Source organism: Eschrichtius robustus, chromosome 2 (genome assembly GCF_028021215.1).
Source record: "Eschrichtius robustus isolate mEscRob2 chromosome 2, mEscRob2.pri, whole genome shotgun sequence".
Classification (NCBI taxonomy): Eukaryota; Metazoa; Chordata; class Mammalia; order Artiodactyla; family Eschrichtiidae; genus Eschrichtius; species Eschrichtius robustus.
The window spans coordinates 100898128-100914941 of NC_090825.1; the positions used below are offsets into that span (position 1 = coordinate 100898128).

Here is a 16814-nt window from a genome sequence, read left to right on the forward strand (position 1 = left end):
GAGTGTGAAGACGGTGGGAACTCTGTGCAAGCATATCACATGATGGGAACTGGTAAACAATGAATCTATTTGTAATTCTTTTTAAAATTTAATACTGAAACAAAGGTATCTGTAGTTTTTTCCCCCATTATTTTTGATCATAATACATCAAATTTAGACACTTAATAGATATTGGATATCTCATTCTTTATGAGAAGGAATTACTGTACTGTGCTGTTCTATACATTTTCAGTTTAAACTAACATAGATGATACTTGAGAAAATGGTCAGCTTGGCAGAAAGAAAAAGTTCACTGAATTCTATAATCCCTGCAAGGAAGAATAAGTCTCTTAGGAAGTATTTCCAGCCCAAATCTTGGAAATGTAACAATAGTCTATATTATTAATAGCCTATTTATGGTTCTTTTTATTGACTGGTTCTTTCTTAATCTAATAACTTAAGATATCCAACATTCTTCATCTGGGAAATCATTTAATGGTAAATCAAAGGCCACTGACTAAAGCAGAAGAGTAGCTCTTATTATATCAATGGATAACTAAATAATTATGGGAATGCTTCCAAAAAGTTCAGATGGTTTCCAAAACACAGTTCTTGCCTGTTTGTGTTTTTCTTTTTCCTTTCTTTCTTTCTTCCTTTTTTTTTTTTTTTTTTTCCTTCTATCATCTCTCCTGTGGCTGATCTAAACACAGGCTGCTTGATTTTTTTTTTTTTCTTTCTGAAATTAGGTTCATCATTTCCTATGACCCTTTAATAATGTACGAAAATTCCTTCTCAGGTCACTGGTTCTTTTCTTTTTTGCCTTGGATATTTCCCTCCTTCCTTGAACCAAGTATTTCATCCTGACTCAACTTTCATTAGGAAGTTTCCCTTCTGTATTTTTACCAATAAGTACGTCATGTTTTTAGTAGTTATCTCCCATAGAAAAGACTTCAACTGGGTTCTCAGTTTTCCGAGGGCAAGTGCTCCTTATAGTGATTTTCAAATATTTAACTGAGGGGAAAAATGGAGGAAAAGGGCATTTTAAAGCTAGAATCACAAAAGGTCACAAACTCAAATGAGTTTGAGAATCAAGCATGAATTGTGAATTGAACAAGGGACTGATGAGAAACTTTGCAAGAGTGAAGATTGGCTGTCCGATCTATAGGTTCAGCCCTTACTCAATATCCCAGCTTATGTTCGATGTTGCCACGTTGGAAGATGGGCTCTAGGCCTGATCTTCCAATTTTTCAAAAGAAACCAAAAATCTCAATTTTGTGTGACATCTCTCAATTTTAAAATAATGGCAACTAATTCAAACATTTTTAACTCTATGCAGGCCAAAAGGGGCATATCTATGAGCCAGGTCTGGCTTATGAAACATTTCTTTAAAGTCTTGAAAAAGAGCTATTGGAATAGAGTTATTTTATTGGAATCGAACTATCCCAGATGTCAGAAAATATGGCATGTAGATTTGTTTGTTATTCAATGGCCTGACTCTCCCAGTTTTTTGTCCATCCTTTGAATTTCTATACAGTATAGGCCTCTAATGAGACTATCCTGGTGGTTTCCATAACCAGTTCTCCATCACTCCAAATGTCAATATTACAATTACACAGCCATACCTGTGTGGCATTTATGACTCTTGAGTACTCTGTGATTTGGATACTCAATATAGAGTGAAAATTACAGGCTCGGTCTAATAATAGCTTTCATAGGGTGATATTATGAGCCTTAACATAAAATGCCCTTGCAGAAGGCTCTACTTAGAAGCATAAAGAGTGCATTTCTCCCATTTTTGGTTTTCATAGCTTTCCTAACACCATAGACTATTATGTCTACACCTGACAATTAGATGGAATAAAAGTGAAAGAACTTATATCTTGGTTTAAAATTCTTCACAGTGAAGGAGAGACAAGGAAGGGGAAAATTTTCATTAGCTATTCAAAATCAGCCTGGGAATGTCAGTATGGACACCCAGATTCCCTAGAAGTCATGCCTCAGGCTAAATGGCTTTTCTGAAAGTGTTTCCATTTTTTACCTTTCAAACACCCTCTCCTGTCTTTCCCAAGCCCTACCACCTCCAGTTCCCAGTTGCTCTTTTGTCCACGCATATCAGAATTACTGAGGACTGCAAATGCCACTGGCCCAGGAGCTACCCAGAAGGGAGTACAGAGAACCAACCAGGGTGACTGGACCAGCTCCCCTCAACACTTCCTGGTCATCTCTGATCTATGAACGGGATTGTCTTACTCTGACTCCCTCTGTGGCTGCGGTGGCCTTATGGCTGGGTAGTCAGTACAGGAAGAGTATCATATAAAATTAAGAAGAATATGAATATGCCTAAAATGGCAGGTTTCCCCTTATGATATAATTCAGTTGATCACAATGGAAGAGCAACATTTTCTAGCTCTTGAAGGCTAGTGATGGTGTAAACATTATAAAGATATGTTTTCAGTGGTCTGAATGAGTTGAGGTCTGAATATTAAGCATCATATTATTTTCTAAGATGCTATGAAATAATTCATTTGAGTTTATTGCAATAGTAAGGTAATATGCAGCTTGAATATCACAGATTTTTATTGCTTATATTCTGAGAGTGGCTGTATCAGTCAAGAGACAGAAACCATACCAGTTACTTAAACAGAGAGAATATAAAGAGTTGTTAACCAGGAAGGAAGTTGTTACCTAGGTAACTAGCAGAGTAAAAAGAGAGAACTATTGTATAAGGGAGGTGGCAGCTACCATTCCTAGGGCTGAAGGATCAGAGGGAAGAGGTTTGAATTATTACGATTTAGCAACTTAGAAGAAGCACCCTATGGAGCTGAAAATCCGATTTCCAAAGAGGAAGAACAGACTGGCTGATGGTGCTGTCTGCTGGGGGAGGGGAAATCAATCTGATTTGCAAATGTTGCAAAAACTGTAAACTGGTTTCAGCTACTGCTACAGGAAAGAACTGCTTTTGGTGAGATAAAGAAGTATTGCTGGGGTGATACTCACAAGAACCAAAAGCAGGCAAGAAACCCTTTAAAAAGACACAAGTCTTCTCTCTCCTCTAACCTCACATTTTCCCCCCATTACCAGTATTGGTAAATCGTAATGCAAGGCTGGCTGGCAAAACAGACATGGGGTGTGCAGAGTCTCAGTGCCAGCATCACAAAGATGGATATAGGAAAGAGAGTATGGAATACAGAGACAATGCATTAATAACTAGCACAACAATGATGCCTCCTAGCTCTTTCAAACTCTCATGGAAAAAAAATAGGATTCTATCCTTCTGAAGCAAAATGTCAATTATTTTTTTTCTTAAAAAAAAAATTTCCAGAAAAGGAAGTATTGTGAATCAGTTCCTTAAGAACCATTGGCTCAGTATTTAAAGTTTCAAGCTTTTTTATTTCTGATTTTTAGGAAAAAGTGTATATTTAATGTCAATTTTGCCTCATAAAACCTCTCAGTTTTTTTCCTCATCAAAAAAAGGTCCTGAAATTTGAAATGTCACTATTAGAATTCATTTCGTGCCTAGATAAGGACAACTATTAAACTATAACTCAGTGTTAGGTTTTCGCATGAGTAAAAGACTCTTAAAAATTGGCTAAAATACAAATACACATTTATTTCTCTTATGTAAATAAGGCCCAAGGAAGGCACTCCAGAGCTTCTATGATGGCTCTAATATTATCAGGGACCGAAGTTCATCAACATCTCTACTCTGTCATGTCAAGGGTTACACGAATGTAATCTGGCCCAAGATGGCTGCTAGAGCTCCAGCCATCAGTTATCAGCATGAAGGAAGGGCAGAGGAGCAGGTTGTGTCCCCTACTTTTCAATAAGAGTTTTTACAAGTGCCACATAATATTTCCACTAGCTACAAAGAAACCTGTAGGCTTTTGGCTGGGAAATCATGTGCCCAGCCAGAAAGTGGGGCTCTGTTAACTTGAGAGAATTTGCACAGAGTAACTATTGGTAGGGAAATAGCTGTCTCTGCCAGACTCTGGGAGGGATATTACCTCATCGATCATAATTCTTGGTGTAAAAGAGTCTATTAGCTCTTTTCTGAAAGCAAGATTTCATTGGTAAGGAAGACTGGAGTGTATATGAGGGTACCAGGCAGGGGAGGCTACTGAATGGGGTGGATGGGGGATATTGAAGACAAACCTCCTCTATTTTATAATTTTACTCAGAGCCAGCATAAGTCCCAACTCCACCTTTCTTATTTATTCATTTGTCCATTTAAAGAATTTGGATTCTATACTAACAGAGAAAAGGTCATGTAGCACATGCTTATTTTGTTTCAAAGAGCTAAATTATTTTTCAAAAGACTTCATCACACTTCTGCTTGTGTTCTTTCCCCTCTCTTTTAGAGAAACACCTCCTAATGCTAAGATGGGTTTTGGATTTTCATGGTTATTATATTCATCTTTGTGAGTTTGTCTCTCCCTTCCCATGAACACCAAAGGGCATGGAAAAATGGCATCATATTGATAAAACGTGATGCCTTCCAAGACATTCTTTAAACAGTCTATTTGCAAATATGGTCAAAATGAATAATTCAGGCCAGTTGGAGTGAACATTTCTCCATGGATGCTTGGGGTGAAACTGGCTGGCTTTGCAAAGTGGTTCTCTTTATAAACTAGCAACATTGCTTTACGATGTATCTGGGTGACAGGCCAAATTCTCAAGTGATTTAAGTGTATGTATTTAGTATTTTCGAGCACTCTCACTTTTAGAACTAACTTATAGCATAGAGCAGCTGACTATGCTGTGCCTTGTCACATTGCCTTAGCAGAATCACTGGCAGAAACATCATAAATTTCTCCAGTTCCCCAAAATTTCACTCGCTTCTAGCTACCTCATCTTCCATACATTGATACATTTCATCACAATAAGACAATTTTCAGGAGGACACTGGAGGAAGAAAGAGGATGATTAAAAAAGAAAAGATGAAGATTCAATAGGAATTTTATGATGCTTTGTCATTTTTGCTGCAGAGAAAATATTTGTAGTGTACAAGCACCTGCATGCATAAAGATCCATCCCTAATCAAAATAGTGACAGGGCTGAAAACTGAATGCCACCTGACCTCTTTGGGAAGCCTTCACTTTCACCCTGAAGCCAATTCCCCTCACCCACCACCTGCAGCTAGTAGTATAGATTTTTATTAAGGATATTGGTGAGATCAGGAAAAGATTATGTATTGCACACCACACAGAGAAAAACTTCATCTAGAAAACCATTCACAGCAAAATAAAATGAACCCTATCACTTAAGGAAAAACGCTGTCTTCAGTAACCTCAGTTTCTCACCTGCTTTTTCCATCTTGGAGATTTCTCTTCTTCTGTGCCCTATTCCCCTCCTCCCTTTCACCTCTTCCTTCTTCTGAAAGGGATCATAAAAGCAGGTGAGAGCTTAGTTACCTTCCCATGGGGCATATGAATTGTACATTAAAACAGGGATAAAAAACCTAGGAGAAGAAGCTCTGCCGGTGGAATTTTAGGCAGAATGAATAATGGAAAGAGTCGAGCATTGGAGCCAAAGAGAGCTGGAATTGATTCCCAGTTCTGTCATTTAGAAACTGACTGTCTTGGGCAAGTTACTTGTCTTTTCTGAGTCACAGTTTCTTCATTTGTAAAAAGAAAATAATAATACCTGCCTCATAATCTTTTGAGAATTAAATGAAATTATGTAAATAAAAATTAGTACAATATCTGATGCATAGTTGGCACGCAATAAATATTAGTTCTCTTACTTTATGATTAGGGAGATGGAGGAGGTGTTGGGGCAAGTCATGGGGCTTTCTCAGAATTCTCATCTCCAGGGAGCAGTGTGGGGAGGGGGGAAGACTGCAAGCAAGTTTAGGGAAGTAAGCTCATTTGATCGCATTGATTTTTCCAATCTGTCTCCTTAAGTACTTTTACTGTCTGCAACTTCCTGGTATCAAGGAAAATGGGAAACTGAACCAGGAGATCCTTGGTGAACAAGAAATCAGAACCAAAAAAGCAGAGTGGTTTGGAGGATTATTTCAGTCATGTGCTGTTTAAAACCTGATGAAATAATTTTACTGGATTCTTTGTGTTCTCTAGAGCCATTTTCTCTTTGGATGGTGATGATCAAGTGATAAATTTTGTTTCTTCAAGCTTCATTTTCTGTGTTGGTCATTCTGTTTGGGGCCAACACATTCTTCTGTCACATGTGTTAACATCACTGTCTTAGGATCTGTCAAAATGAAGAATAACTTCCTTTTCTGTGCCAGACCCGATTTGATAGCCTTAATTGCAAAGATTTAGACCTTTCTTGGCACCAAAATATGGGAACTGGGTGCATATCTCACAGCTCTTTTTGTCCCTTATCAACCGCAATGCCCAAACAGTGTTTTGATATTACCAGCATGGCTGTCCTTGCTGTGCCTGAAGCCGTGTCTGCTGTGGTCTGCAGGGTCCAGCCTCAGAACAGGTGTTGCTCCCTCTGTGAATAGGAGCCTTTAATCCAGAGTGAGGTCATCCTTCAGGAAATGAAGAAGGTCCTAAGACTTTTGAAAATTATCTTTCTTGAGCTAGATTGTAGACCTGGGATAAAACTGACTCATGCCTTTACCCAAGGTAAAAACTCCTTTGGCTTCTGACCATAATGAGATCTTATCCGCCCTTTCTTCTGGTTTAATAAAATTGTTGGCCATGTTTTTTACAAAAGGTGTTTTGAAGATGATAGATAGATAATATCTGTACAGAAATATATCTATATAAAACAAGAACGTGAACACAATAGCTATAAAAAGAGCATCAAGTGAAGTCTGAGCATTTTCATCCCAGGAAAGAGGTACAGATATACTACCAGGAAGAGTATAGCCCTGGGTTGCATCCTTGGCTTGACAGTTATGACCACAATTTAATAATACTCCAGTGCCATGATGAAGAAGAGTGGATACCTGGTAGGTTACAAGAAGTTTACCTCTCTCTGATGGTTTCCCTGATAATCCTCCTATTCACTATTGTATTACTTCTTCTGCCGGTTCTTAACCCTAGGCCCATGGACACTCAAACATTTTAGCATATTACTATAGCTCAAGTAAAAGATAAATCACAACTAAAAATATTTGATAAATTATTTCAATAAAATTAGTTTCACTTGTACTAGTAAGAATTTTATTTTTTGCTTTTAAAATTATTATTCTGGGAAGAGGTCCCTAGGCTTCAAAGAACTGACAAAGGATTCCATGGCACTAAAAAGAATCCCTAAAGTAGTGGAAGGAGGTCTTTTTACATGATCTGCAGTTTCATTAATCTAATTTTCAGAGGCCTTGGTTCTCTCCTCCATGATCTCACCACCATGCCTCTTGGATTGTGCCATATATGTCTGTGATGTGCTATTAATGTCCATCTTCCTTTGGGCAGAACACTACTTTCAACACAATAACAGTGCAATTCATAATGGAAATTTCTTTCGTATTTATTTCAACATTTACTGAACAAATCCTAAGTGCTAGTTATTATGCTAGCCAAAGAGGATACTAGGTCAAAAAAAAAAAAAAATCACGGTTCTTTATCAACTTAAAATCTAAGTGTGTGTGTGTGTGCGCGCGTGTGTGTGTGTGTTTGTATGTAATAACTTCTTGATTTATGCTTCCCCTGCAGATCTTGGAGGCATCTGAGGTTTCATGGGGACTTTCCAGCATTCCAGACTGCTGCCCTGCAATGAAGCTCTGAGTCACTGTCTTTGGGTCTAAGGTACTGGCTACAATGTGGAACCCCAGAACAGCCAACCTGACTAACCTTCACTCTAAGCAGAAGCCCAAAATATGTCTGGCCTGAAATCAGAGCAAGCACTCGAGAAAGACTTCTTTGTTAATGGAAAGAGGAAAGGAGAAAAGGGTTTCCAACACGTTGCAACAGTCTTTCCACCCTTCTAAAGAGCCCACCTCCCTTATAAACCAAGCTGTTCTATCTGGTGCATCCCATTCTAGCTTTTTGCCAGAAATAGAGCATGTCAATCCTGGTGAAAAAATAAAGACGAACCCTCAGAAAAATAGACCTGGAACTGTAATACTCCTAAAACGGTCCAGTAGGAGGATTATGTCGGAAAGTCAACCCAGCCCCCCTGTGATCCCACCCCGCAGGCCCGGGTTCCAGGTGTGCTATATTTGTGGCCGAGAATTTGGGTCCCAATCGCTTGGCATTCACGAGCCCCAGTGCTTGGAGAAGTGGCGTACTGAAAACAGCAAGTTGCCCAAGCACCTGAGGAGGCCAGAACCTTCCAAACCACTGCCTCTCAGTGGAAGTGGATCCTACAATCTTCAGGCAGCATTCCAGAGTTCCCAGGCTCAGCTGCTGCCCTGTGAATCCTGTGGCCGCAAGTTCTTGCCAGATCGGCTTCTTGTTCATCAGAGAAGCTGCAAGCTGAAGGGTGAGGGGCCCAGGGCACCAAATCCCAACAGTTCTGATAATCTTGCTGCTCTCAAGAAAGCTTCTGTTGGCATCCCAACCCGACCAAGGGCTCTCATCTGCTGCGTTTGTGGTAGGGAATTTGGCACTCTGTCCCTTCCTATACATCAGCCCAAATGCCTGGAAAAGTGGAAAATAGAAAATGACCGGCTCCCCAGGGAGTTCTGCCAGCCACTACCGCAGAAGCCTCAGCCCCTTCCAACTGGACAGTCCAACCAAGAGGGGCCGAGTCAAGCTCAGCTCGTACCCTGCCCAAATTGTAGCCGTACCTTTGCCCCTGACAGCCTTCTGGTACACCAGAGAAGTTGTACAGCTCAACCTAGTGGGCCAAAAGTTCAGGATTTGACATTATGGAGTAAAGGTGGCCTCAAACAGTCCACTAATTCCAAGCAGCAAAGGAACATGGCAGTACCCACTGTGACTGATAAGGTAATTCGTGCCACATGATACACACTGGGTGGGTCTAGGGGATACATTCTGCCTCCAGGGGAATGAGAGAAAAATGTCCCCAGAATCAGCTCCCTCAGCTCCTAGGATGGTTTCTTTCAATGCCTTATTTCTGCCTCAGTGCAGCCTAAGTTGACCCCCTGTCAGACTCCAGGGCTATATCTCTGTTGGCAAAGTAGATATAAAAACACCCTTGCCTGGTGGATTCATAGTCCTCTTCCATTCTGCTGCCTAAAAGAGAGATGGACTTCTTTCTTCCTTGATCCCTCATACCAATAATCCTTGGGAGAGACTGTTATTTGAAAATGAGTCAGTAATGCTCTGTCTACATTACAGAGATATAATTCCCATTCCAACAGCCAATATTTATTACTGGTTTATTTTAGTCATCTACCTTAGGAATTCATTTTTGGCAATGTTGGTTATACTGAGTTTATCGTACTAAAATAAAATCTGTGTCAAAAACCCCAAATGACTTTAGCAGTAATTAAACACTGGAGCACTTGCAGAAATAAACATGCTCTAAAATGCAGCATGTTTTCTTTGAACACTTATATGGTTGTAGTATCTGGGGAATTAACCCCAGTGCAGACCCAAAGCCAACTAGATGTGTTCATGGATCTAGGAAGTGCTCAGTTTCCTCTGCTTCTCTGTACCCTGTGTTTGGGTCAGACACCAGGCCATGACTTGGGCAGTTGTAAACAAGCATGACCCCAGGGATCCCCAACCTGTATGGTGAAATGTTGTTGGGCCTTCACCTGAAATTTCATCATCAACCAGGACTGGGGAAGGATGCAAGATAGGGTGTGGTCCATGTGTTTTGTCCTTCCATGAAGCCAGGGAAGTGGTTGTGCTGCCATGTGTCACACCTTACAGAACATCAAGTCGTGAGAAATAGGGGGTGGTCAAAGTCTTTTCTCAGTGACTTGCTACTTGAAATGTCCCACCTGCAGGGTTCTTTAAACGAACTGTTCTCAGGAAACTAAGGTTACTCAAGCTATTGCAAAAATTAAACCAGAGGGATTGGGGGATGGGTAGCCATACTTCATTTTTTACCCAATTTTTCTTTGTTACTTCTTTTATTGCATTACTTTGGCAAATGTCGGGTACTTTTTCCTAACTTCTATGTTTAAAATGAAATCTTTGAATGAGATCTTTCACTTACTGGTTTAGAAGTTTCCAAGACAGTGATCCTAAAGCTGAAGAGTCAGACTAATGGGCATATTTTCCGATGAACTTGAAAAAGAACAGCTAGTTTCTTTGCCGAATGAAAACCCAAACTCGTAAGTGTGGCATAGGCTTCAGGCTGGTCTCATAAACATGAACTGTTTTTCTCATCTTCTGGCTGTTGCTTTTCTTCCAAAACGTGTGGGGTCTGGATTCAGTGAGCAAAAGAATCCACGTCTTAGAGCCACAAATCTGAAACTCCGTTAGTATTCTGACTTTCAGCCCTGTTTCCTGATTGTATGCATTTGCTTTAAATGTTCTCTTTGCAGATCTCAAGATAGGAAAGAGTGGGGTCAGAATTCTTGTGCTTGTTGCTGTAACACGTACTTTGTGCTCCCAAGAGTGGAGCCAGCAGGCTGAGCATAGCATGTTCTCACTCAGTCATGACTGCTGAGAGAAGCTGGCCTGGGCCCCCGGCTTCACAAGAGGACACCCCTGACTCACTCAGTCATCTGGAGGGGAGACTGTCAGGAGGAGAGGCCAGTGAGGGCTGTCGGTGTCTTGCACTTTTAGATCAGAGTAGAGGGAGTCCTTTGGAACAGGGGCATCTAGAGGACACGGCTCTGTCAGAGTTTGACCAACTCTGCTCCCAACCTGAAAAGGTGCATGTCAGTGAGAAACTGGCACCCACTGCCATCACATATGTGCTGGCCCTTTTGGGGACCACACAGGCTTTAGTGGAGGGCATAGAAATGTCATCCAACATAGGGTCCCTTTAGCTGCCAGATTTGGAGCAAGCTTGGGTTCATTAAAATGGAGAAAACTCCTAGTCTTCTGAGAGGCATAAGATCTCTTGAACCAACAGACTTTATCCCTTCCCTTGAAAAGACATTTGCCACTGCACGGTGCTTTCAGCAGAAAGCCTCTCCTGGGTAGTATAGTTTTCTCTTTTCGTTGCATTTTGACCCTGTCTATTGCTGTTTTTCTATCTTTGTATCATTTAAGATTTAGATAGTGCAGTGAATCATTCATTTCCATAAAGATCACTGCCTTGTGCATTATTAGATTTCAGAATTTCATCTGCCTGTGGCGGCCAGCTTTTGGCTGACTGTGAGACACACGCATTGTTTTTTCAATTCAGATGTTCGCTTCCTCTCTTCTCATGTCAATCAGAACAATTTCCCTCTAGAATCCTTGATCTGACTTCAGATTAGAATCAGCGATCTTGCCCAATGTTCTCAGGGGGCTCAATCTTGTACTGAACTCAGGTGAGAAAAATATTTTCAGAATCATGATCACAGAACTTGGAAACAACTCATTGCAGTTGGGCAACAATGACTGTTTCACTGGCAGAGTGGATTACCCTCCGCTCGGAATGTTCCTCCTACATAGATTGGCTCAGTTCTCTGATGACACAGATGCTCCTGTTACCCTTCAATCAAATCTAAACAAACAAACGCTGCTAAGACGATCCTCCTCCAAGTCGTCGATGGGCATTCTGTGCCAGCTCTGCTTTGCCCTCTCACCACTGAATGGACTTGAATTGTTCCGTTGCTTCTCATCCAAAATGCAGGGCTGAATTCACTCTCTCTGATCTCACAGTGAAGTTGTGAAGGATCCCAAGCAGCATGTAAGAGGAATAAAACCCTTGATGCGGATTTTTATTTAAAAGGACCTAGAGTTGGTCATACAGAGTGAAGTAAGTCAGAAAGAGAAAAACAAGTACCGTATGCTAACACATATATATGGAATCAAAAAAAAAAAAAAATTGTTCTGAAGAACCTAGGGGCAGGACAGGAATGAAGATGCAGATGTAGAGAATGGACTTGAGGACAGGGGGAGGGGGAAGGGTAAGCTGGGACGAAGTGAGAGAGTGTCATGGACATATATATATTACCAAATGTAAAATAGATAGCTAGCGGGAAGCAGCCACATAGCACAGGGAGATCAACTCGGTGCTTTGTGACCACCTAGAGGGGTGGGATAGGGAGGGTGGGAGGGATACCCAAGAGGGAGGAGATATGGGGATACATGTATACGTATAGCTGATTCACTTTGTTATACAGCAGCAACTAACACACCATTGTAAAGCAATTATACTCAAATAAAGATTTTTAAAAATAAAAAAATAAAAAATAAATAAAAGGTGTGACTGCCTGGGGTGTTGTTCTCCCATTATATGGTGTCAGAGCAACATCAAACTCCCCTTTTTGCCTCTAAAAGAAGGAAAGCCTGAACAAGCAATATCCAATTAAGCAAGATTTTAAAAGTAGTGTTAATTCCAGGTGAAATTTGATGCATAATATGGAAAACTATAGATTATCATTTTAAATTTTAATATTGCATTTATTTAATGCAACCCTTTGATGTCTGTTTTAGCAAGCAATGGTCTAAGTAATGCTAGAAGTATACAAGAATAGAGACCACTATTGCCTCTTATTTTAATATGAGTGAATACATTTTAATATTTGCATTTAATATTCGGGAAAAATTTTCCCTTTTCTATAAGCTGATAGTATTTCATTCTTTGACTTAAGGTCTTTCTGGCTAATTGGAACACAGATTGGCAGAGTTAATTAAATATAACTACAACCTAAAATGAAGCATTTGTTTAATTACCTTTTATTAGTTACATAATGCTTAGGGTTATTTTCTTAGTATTTTTCTGGTAACATGTGAAACACTGTTTCTAAAAACCCTACACTATAGTACAAAACAGGCATTATTTTTCTTTAGGGAATGTCTTTTTTTTTTTTTTTTAATAAAAGATTGTCTCTCTGAATGTAGTTTTAAGCTACCTTTGGCATCCTTGATGCTCAGGTTTGAGCTAAAATCCCATCAGACACATCTCTAGCATCGGGTGCTGCCATCTGGTGTTTTCTTTTAATGTAATGTCTTCTGCACTCAAAAATATTATTGCCTTTCTCTTTGTGTTACCTTCATATTTGAGAACGTGCCCTTATAATACAAACTCAAATTATTTAGGGCTACAGTTATATATTTGGTTTAATATCATCAATGCTGTTCCATAGCTGAATATCTCATTCTCTAAAGGCAAACCTCTCAGTGGGAAGGTCACGATCAGAAAGACTCAGAAGGGCAGGATGGATGTTCTCACATTGTCAAATGTTGTGTGTGTGTGTGTGTCTATTAGGTAAAAAGTATTTGGAGTTTATTAGGAGGCATGGAATAAAGGGAAGTAACTTTTATTAACTATCTTTATGATCAGTACTTCATAAACATGTTCTCATTTTAATCCTCGTAATATTACTATATGACAGATATTACTTCCCTACTTTCCAGGTGGGGAAACTGAGATTAAGCAACTAGCCCAAAGTCACACAGTGGGCTTGGTAGTGGTGTCAGAGCCAGATCTGTCCAATTCCAAAGAACAATACCTTTTTATGTCACTAAAGAGAGAGGCATATGTGTGGTACAAAAAGGGTATGGCTATGCTGTCAGGCTTATAAGTGCTAATTAAGCAGGACAAAGAGGACAGAAGTTTGTTCATTCAATAAATATTTATTGTTAGGCACTGGACTAAGTACTAAATATAGAGTCATAAAAAAGGTAGACACAGGGCTTCCTTGGTGGCGCAGTGGTTGAGAATCTGCCTGCCAATGCAGGGGACACGGGTTCGAGCCCTGGTCTGGGAAGATCCCACATGCCGCGGAGCAACTAAGCCCGTGAGCCACAATTACTGAACCTGTGCGTCTGGAGCCTGTGCTCCGTAACAAGAGAGGCCGCAACAGTGAGAGGCCCGCACACCGCGATGAAGAGTGGCCCCCATTTGCCTCAACTAGAGAGAGCCCTCGCACAGGGGCGAAGACCCAACACAGCCATAAGTAAATAAATAAAATAAAATTAAAAAAAGTAGACACAGTTCTTGATCTCCTGGAGTTTTTAGTCTTATGGAGGAAATAGGAAATAAATAAAAATAAATATAAAAATTCAAATTGTAATGTGACAGTGTCTAATGGTGGGAGGTGGACATTTAAGTTATTGGTTAGAGACAACCTCGTGACGTTTCAGCTGAGACATGAAAGGTATGAAAGCATTAGCCAATAGTCAGGATGTGAGGGGATGGTAACGACAGGAGGAGGAGACATGCTGGCTAAAGGTAGCATGTATGAAGGCCTTGAGGTAAGAAAGATCTTAAAGTGGAACTAAAAAGTCTACATATGGCCAGAGTGTGATGAAGGGAGGGGACAGGCACACAAGATAAAGCCGTGGAAACAGCACAGTTTCCGCCAGCTGCCCAGTGGGCATGGGGACATCAGTTATTTGGCTATTGCAGGAATCCAGGTGAAAGCAGATGAAAGCTTGGCCTAGGGTGTTGGTAGCAGAGATGGAGATAAGGTATAATGGGCAGAACCTGGTAATAGTTGGGATGTGGAGGAGTAAGGAAGGGGGTCAAGGATGACTCTAAGATTTCTAGCTTCAGCAACTGCACTGGTTGTGTCACTTTCTAAAATGGAAAAATCTTGAGAAACGGGTAGGCTCTTGGGGATAAAGGCCAATTGTTTCATTCTGGACATACCAAATTCAAAATGCTTGTGAGGTATCTAAGTAGGTAAGTCAGGCTGAATATATAAGTATGGATCTCAAAAGAGGAATTGGGCTGGGATATACATTTGTGCATTGTTAATATATATTTAAAGTCATCAGAATGCGTATAAGGCTAGAAAAATCAACCCAGGGCTGAGCCCTGAAGCATTACAGTATTTAGGGGTTAGAGGAGAAGGAGCTGGAGAATGAGTGACTGGAAACGCTGGAGGAACGACTTGAGAGTGTGGTGCCCTGAAAGTTGTGACAGGAGAAAATGTGAAGAATAAGGGTGTGGAAAACGGTACGCAGTGCACAGAGGTAGGATGAAGGATGGAGTAGGATGAAGGCCAAAAAATCTATTTGATTTGGCAATGTGGATTTAGTTTGACAAACTTGGAGAGAACACATTCAGGGTCGTGACGGGGGTTGCAGACTGTATGGATGATAAAGATAGGAGGTGTTTTGAGAAGTTTGGCTTAGAGACTAGAAGAGAAATAACGGGTAGGCTAGAAATAGAGATTTTAGGTTAAGAGAGGTTCCCTTAGAAGATGGGAGCTTGTAGACTACATTTGAATATTCTGGATAGTGATCCAGTAGAGAGCAGGAGAGGTGATAAGAGCAAATGTAAAACCTGGAGGAGAAATGGGCACCAAGTTGGGATCCCAGCCTGTGCAAAGGGAGAAGATTAACAAGAGGGGACATTTCTCCATTTCAGGCGGAAACTGTGCTGTTTCCACAGCTTTATCTTGTGTGCCTGTCCCCTCCCTTCATCACACTCTGGCCACATGTAGACTTTTTAGTTCCATTTTAAGATCTTTCTTACCTCAAGGCCTTCATACATGCTACCTTTAGCCAGCATGTCTCCTCCTCCTGTCGTTGCCATCCCCTCACATCCTGACTATTGGCTAATGCTTTCATACCTTTCATGTCTCAGCTGAAACGTCACGAGGTTGTCTCTAACCAAGAACTTAAATGTCCACCTCTCACCATTAGACACTGTCACATTACAATTTGAATTTTTATATTTATTTTTATTTATTTCCTATCATTTCCTCCGTAAGACTGAAAACTCCAGGAGATCAAGAACTGTGTCTACCTTTTTATGACTCTATATTTAACACTTATTCCAATGCTTAACAATAAATATTTATTGAATGAACAAACTTCTGTCCTCTTTGTCCTGCTTAATGAACACTTATAAGCCTGGCAGCATAGCCATACCCTTTTCAACCCTTTTCAGGTTGAATGCAGGTGAAGGTAAGATTGTAGGTTGTTAGTGGGAAGATGAAGGAGTTACAGTCTGTTAGCTTATATTTTATATTTTCTAAGTGAAATACCAGGCAAGCTGATCAGGCCTATCAGATGAGAAAGAGAGACATATAAAGAGAGAGGGAAAAGCGAATCTTAAGGGTCTACTTAGTCCTTGGTCTCTTCATGCCTTCAGTTAAACTGAGTTTCTGAAATAAAGACAGGCTCCTAGAACCGTTTGCCTCTTTAATCCCCAAACACAAGAATGACTTGGAACTCTTTGGAGGTGGTAGATAAAAAGTCCAGTGTGATCCACCTGCGGGTTCTCATTCTTATAACCATCTTCAGTGGCCCGAGCTCACCTCCTCATGGTCGTCAGTGCCGATGTCATGAGAACCAGGCTCGACCTCACAAACCACCCCCTGATGATGCTGCCAGCTGGACCACTAATATCCAGCTCCATGTGCCATTTCTTCGTCTTTCCTTGGTGCCAACCATGCCTGAATATCAGGGCAGCGTTCTAGGATCCCACGGCTCTCAGGTGTACCAAGCGCAACTTTAAGGTAACGAGAGCATTCCCCCTGCCCTGTTGGCTCCAGAAACCAACCCAAAGGAATCTGTGTGTATATAGCGTGTGTGAAATACGTGCTGAGGGTGAGGGAGGGTTCCACATCTGATGTGACAGCAACAGCAACCCCAATGAAATTGATATATATTACTTCCTAAGATAAAAATGTGAAGAATAATACTCATCTGTACAAATTACACTCTAACATATTCATTTTTAAAAATCAGCCTCAAATGATAATTATCCGTATGTCCTACATATCCGTAATGAGAGAGACCATAGTAGATATAGCTACCTCTCTCAGAGCCCAAAGATGAAAGCAAAAATAGGTGGTCCTTGCATTGGTATTCCAATACGTGGATTTCTGCTTCTCTGAAAAGAAAAATACTGATGGTAACCTCTGTGAGAAGAGAGGATCACATATT

General features: G+C 40.6%; 1 protein-coding gene across 1 annotated transcript in view; it reads left to right on the top strand.

Annotated features, from left to right (window-relative positions):
* Positions 1–16814, top strand: part of LOC137757708 (zinc finger protein 474-like) — a 113264-nt gene that overhangs the window by 69770 nt on the left and 26680 nt on the right. Inside the window, exon 4 of the mRNA XM_068534339.1 lies at positions 7605–8840. Within this exon, the coding sequence (XP_068390440.1) occupies positions 7818–8840 (1023 nt within the window). The 5' untranslated portion in view covers positions 7605–7817. The remainder of the gene's footprint in view (positions 1–7604; positions 8841–16814) is intronic.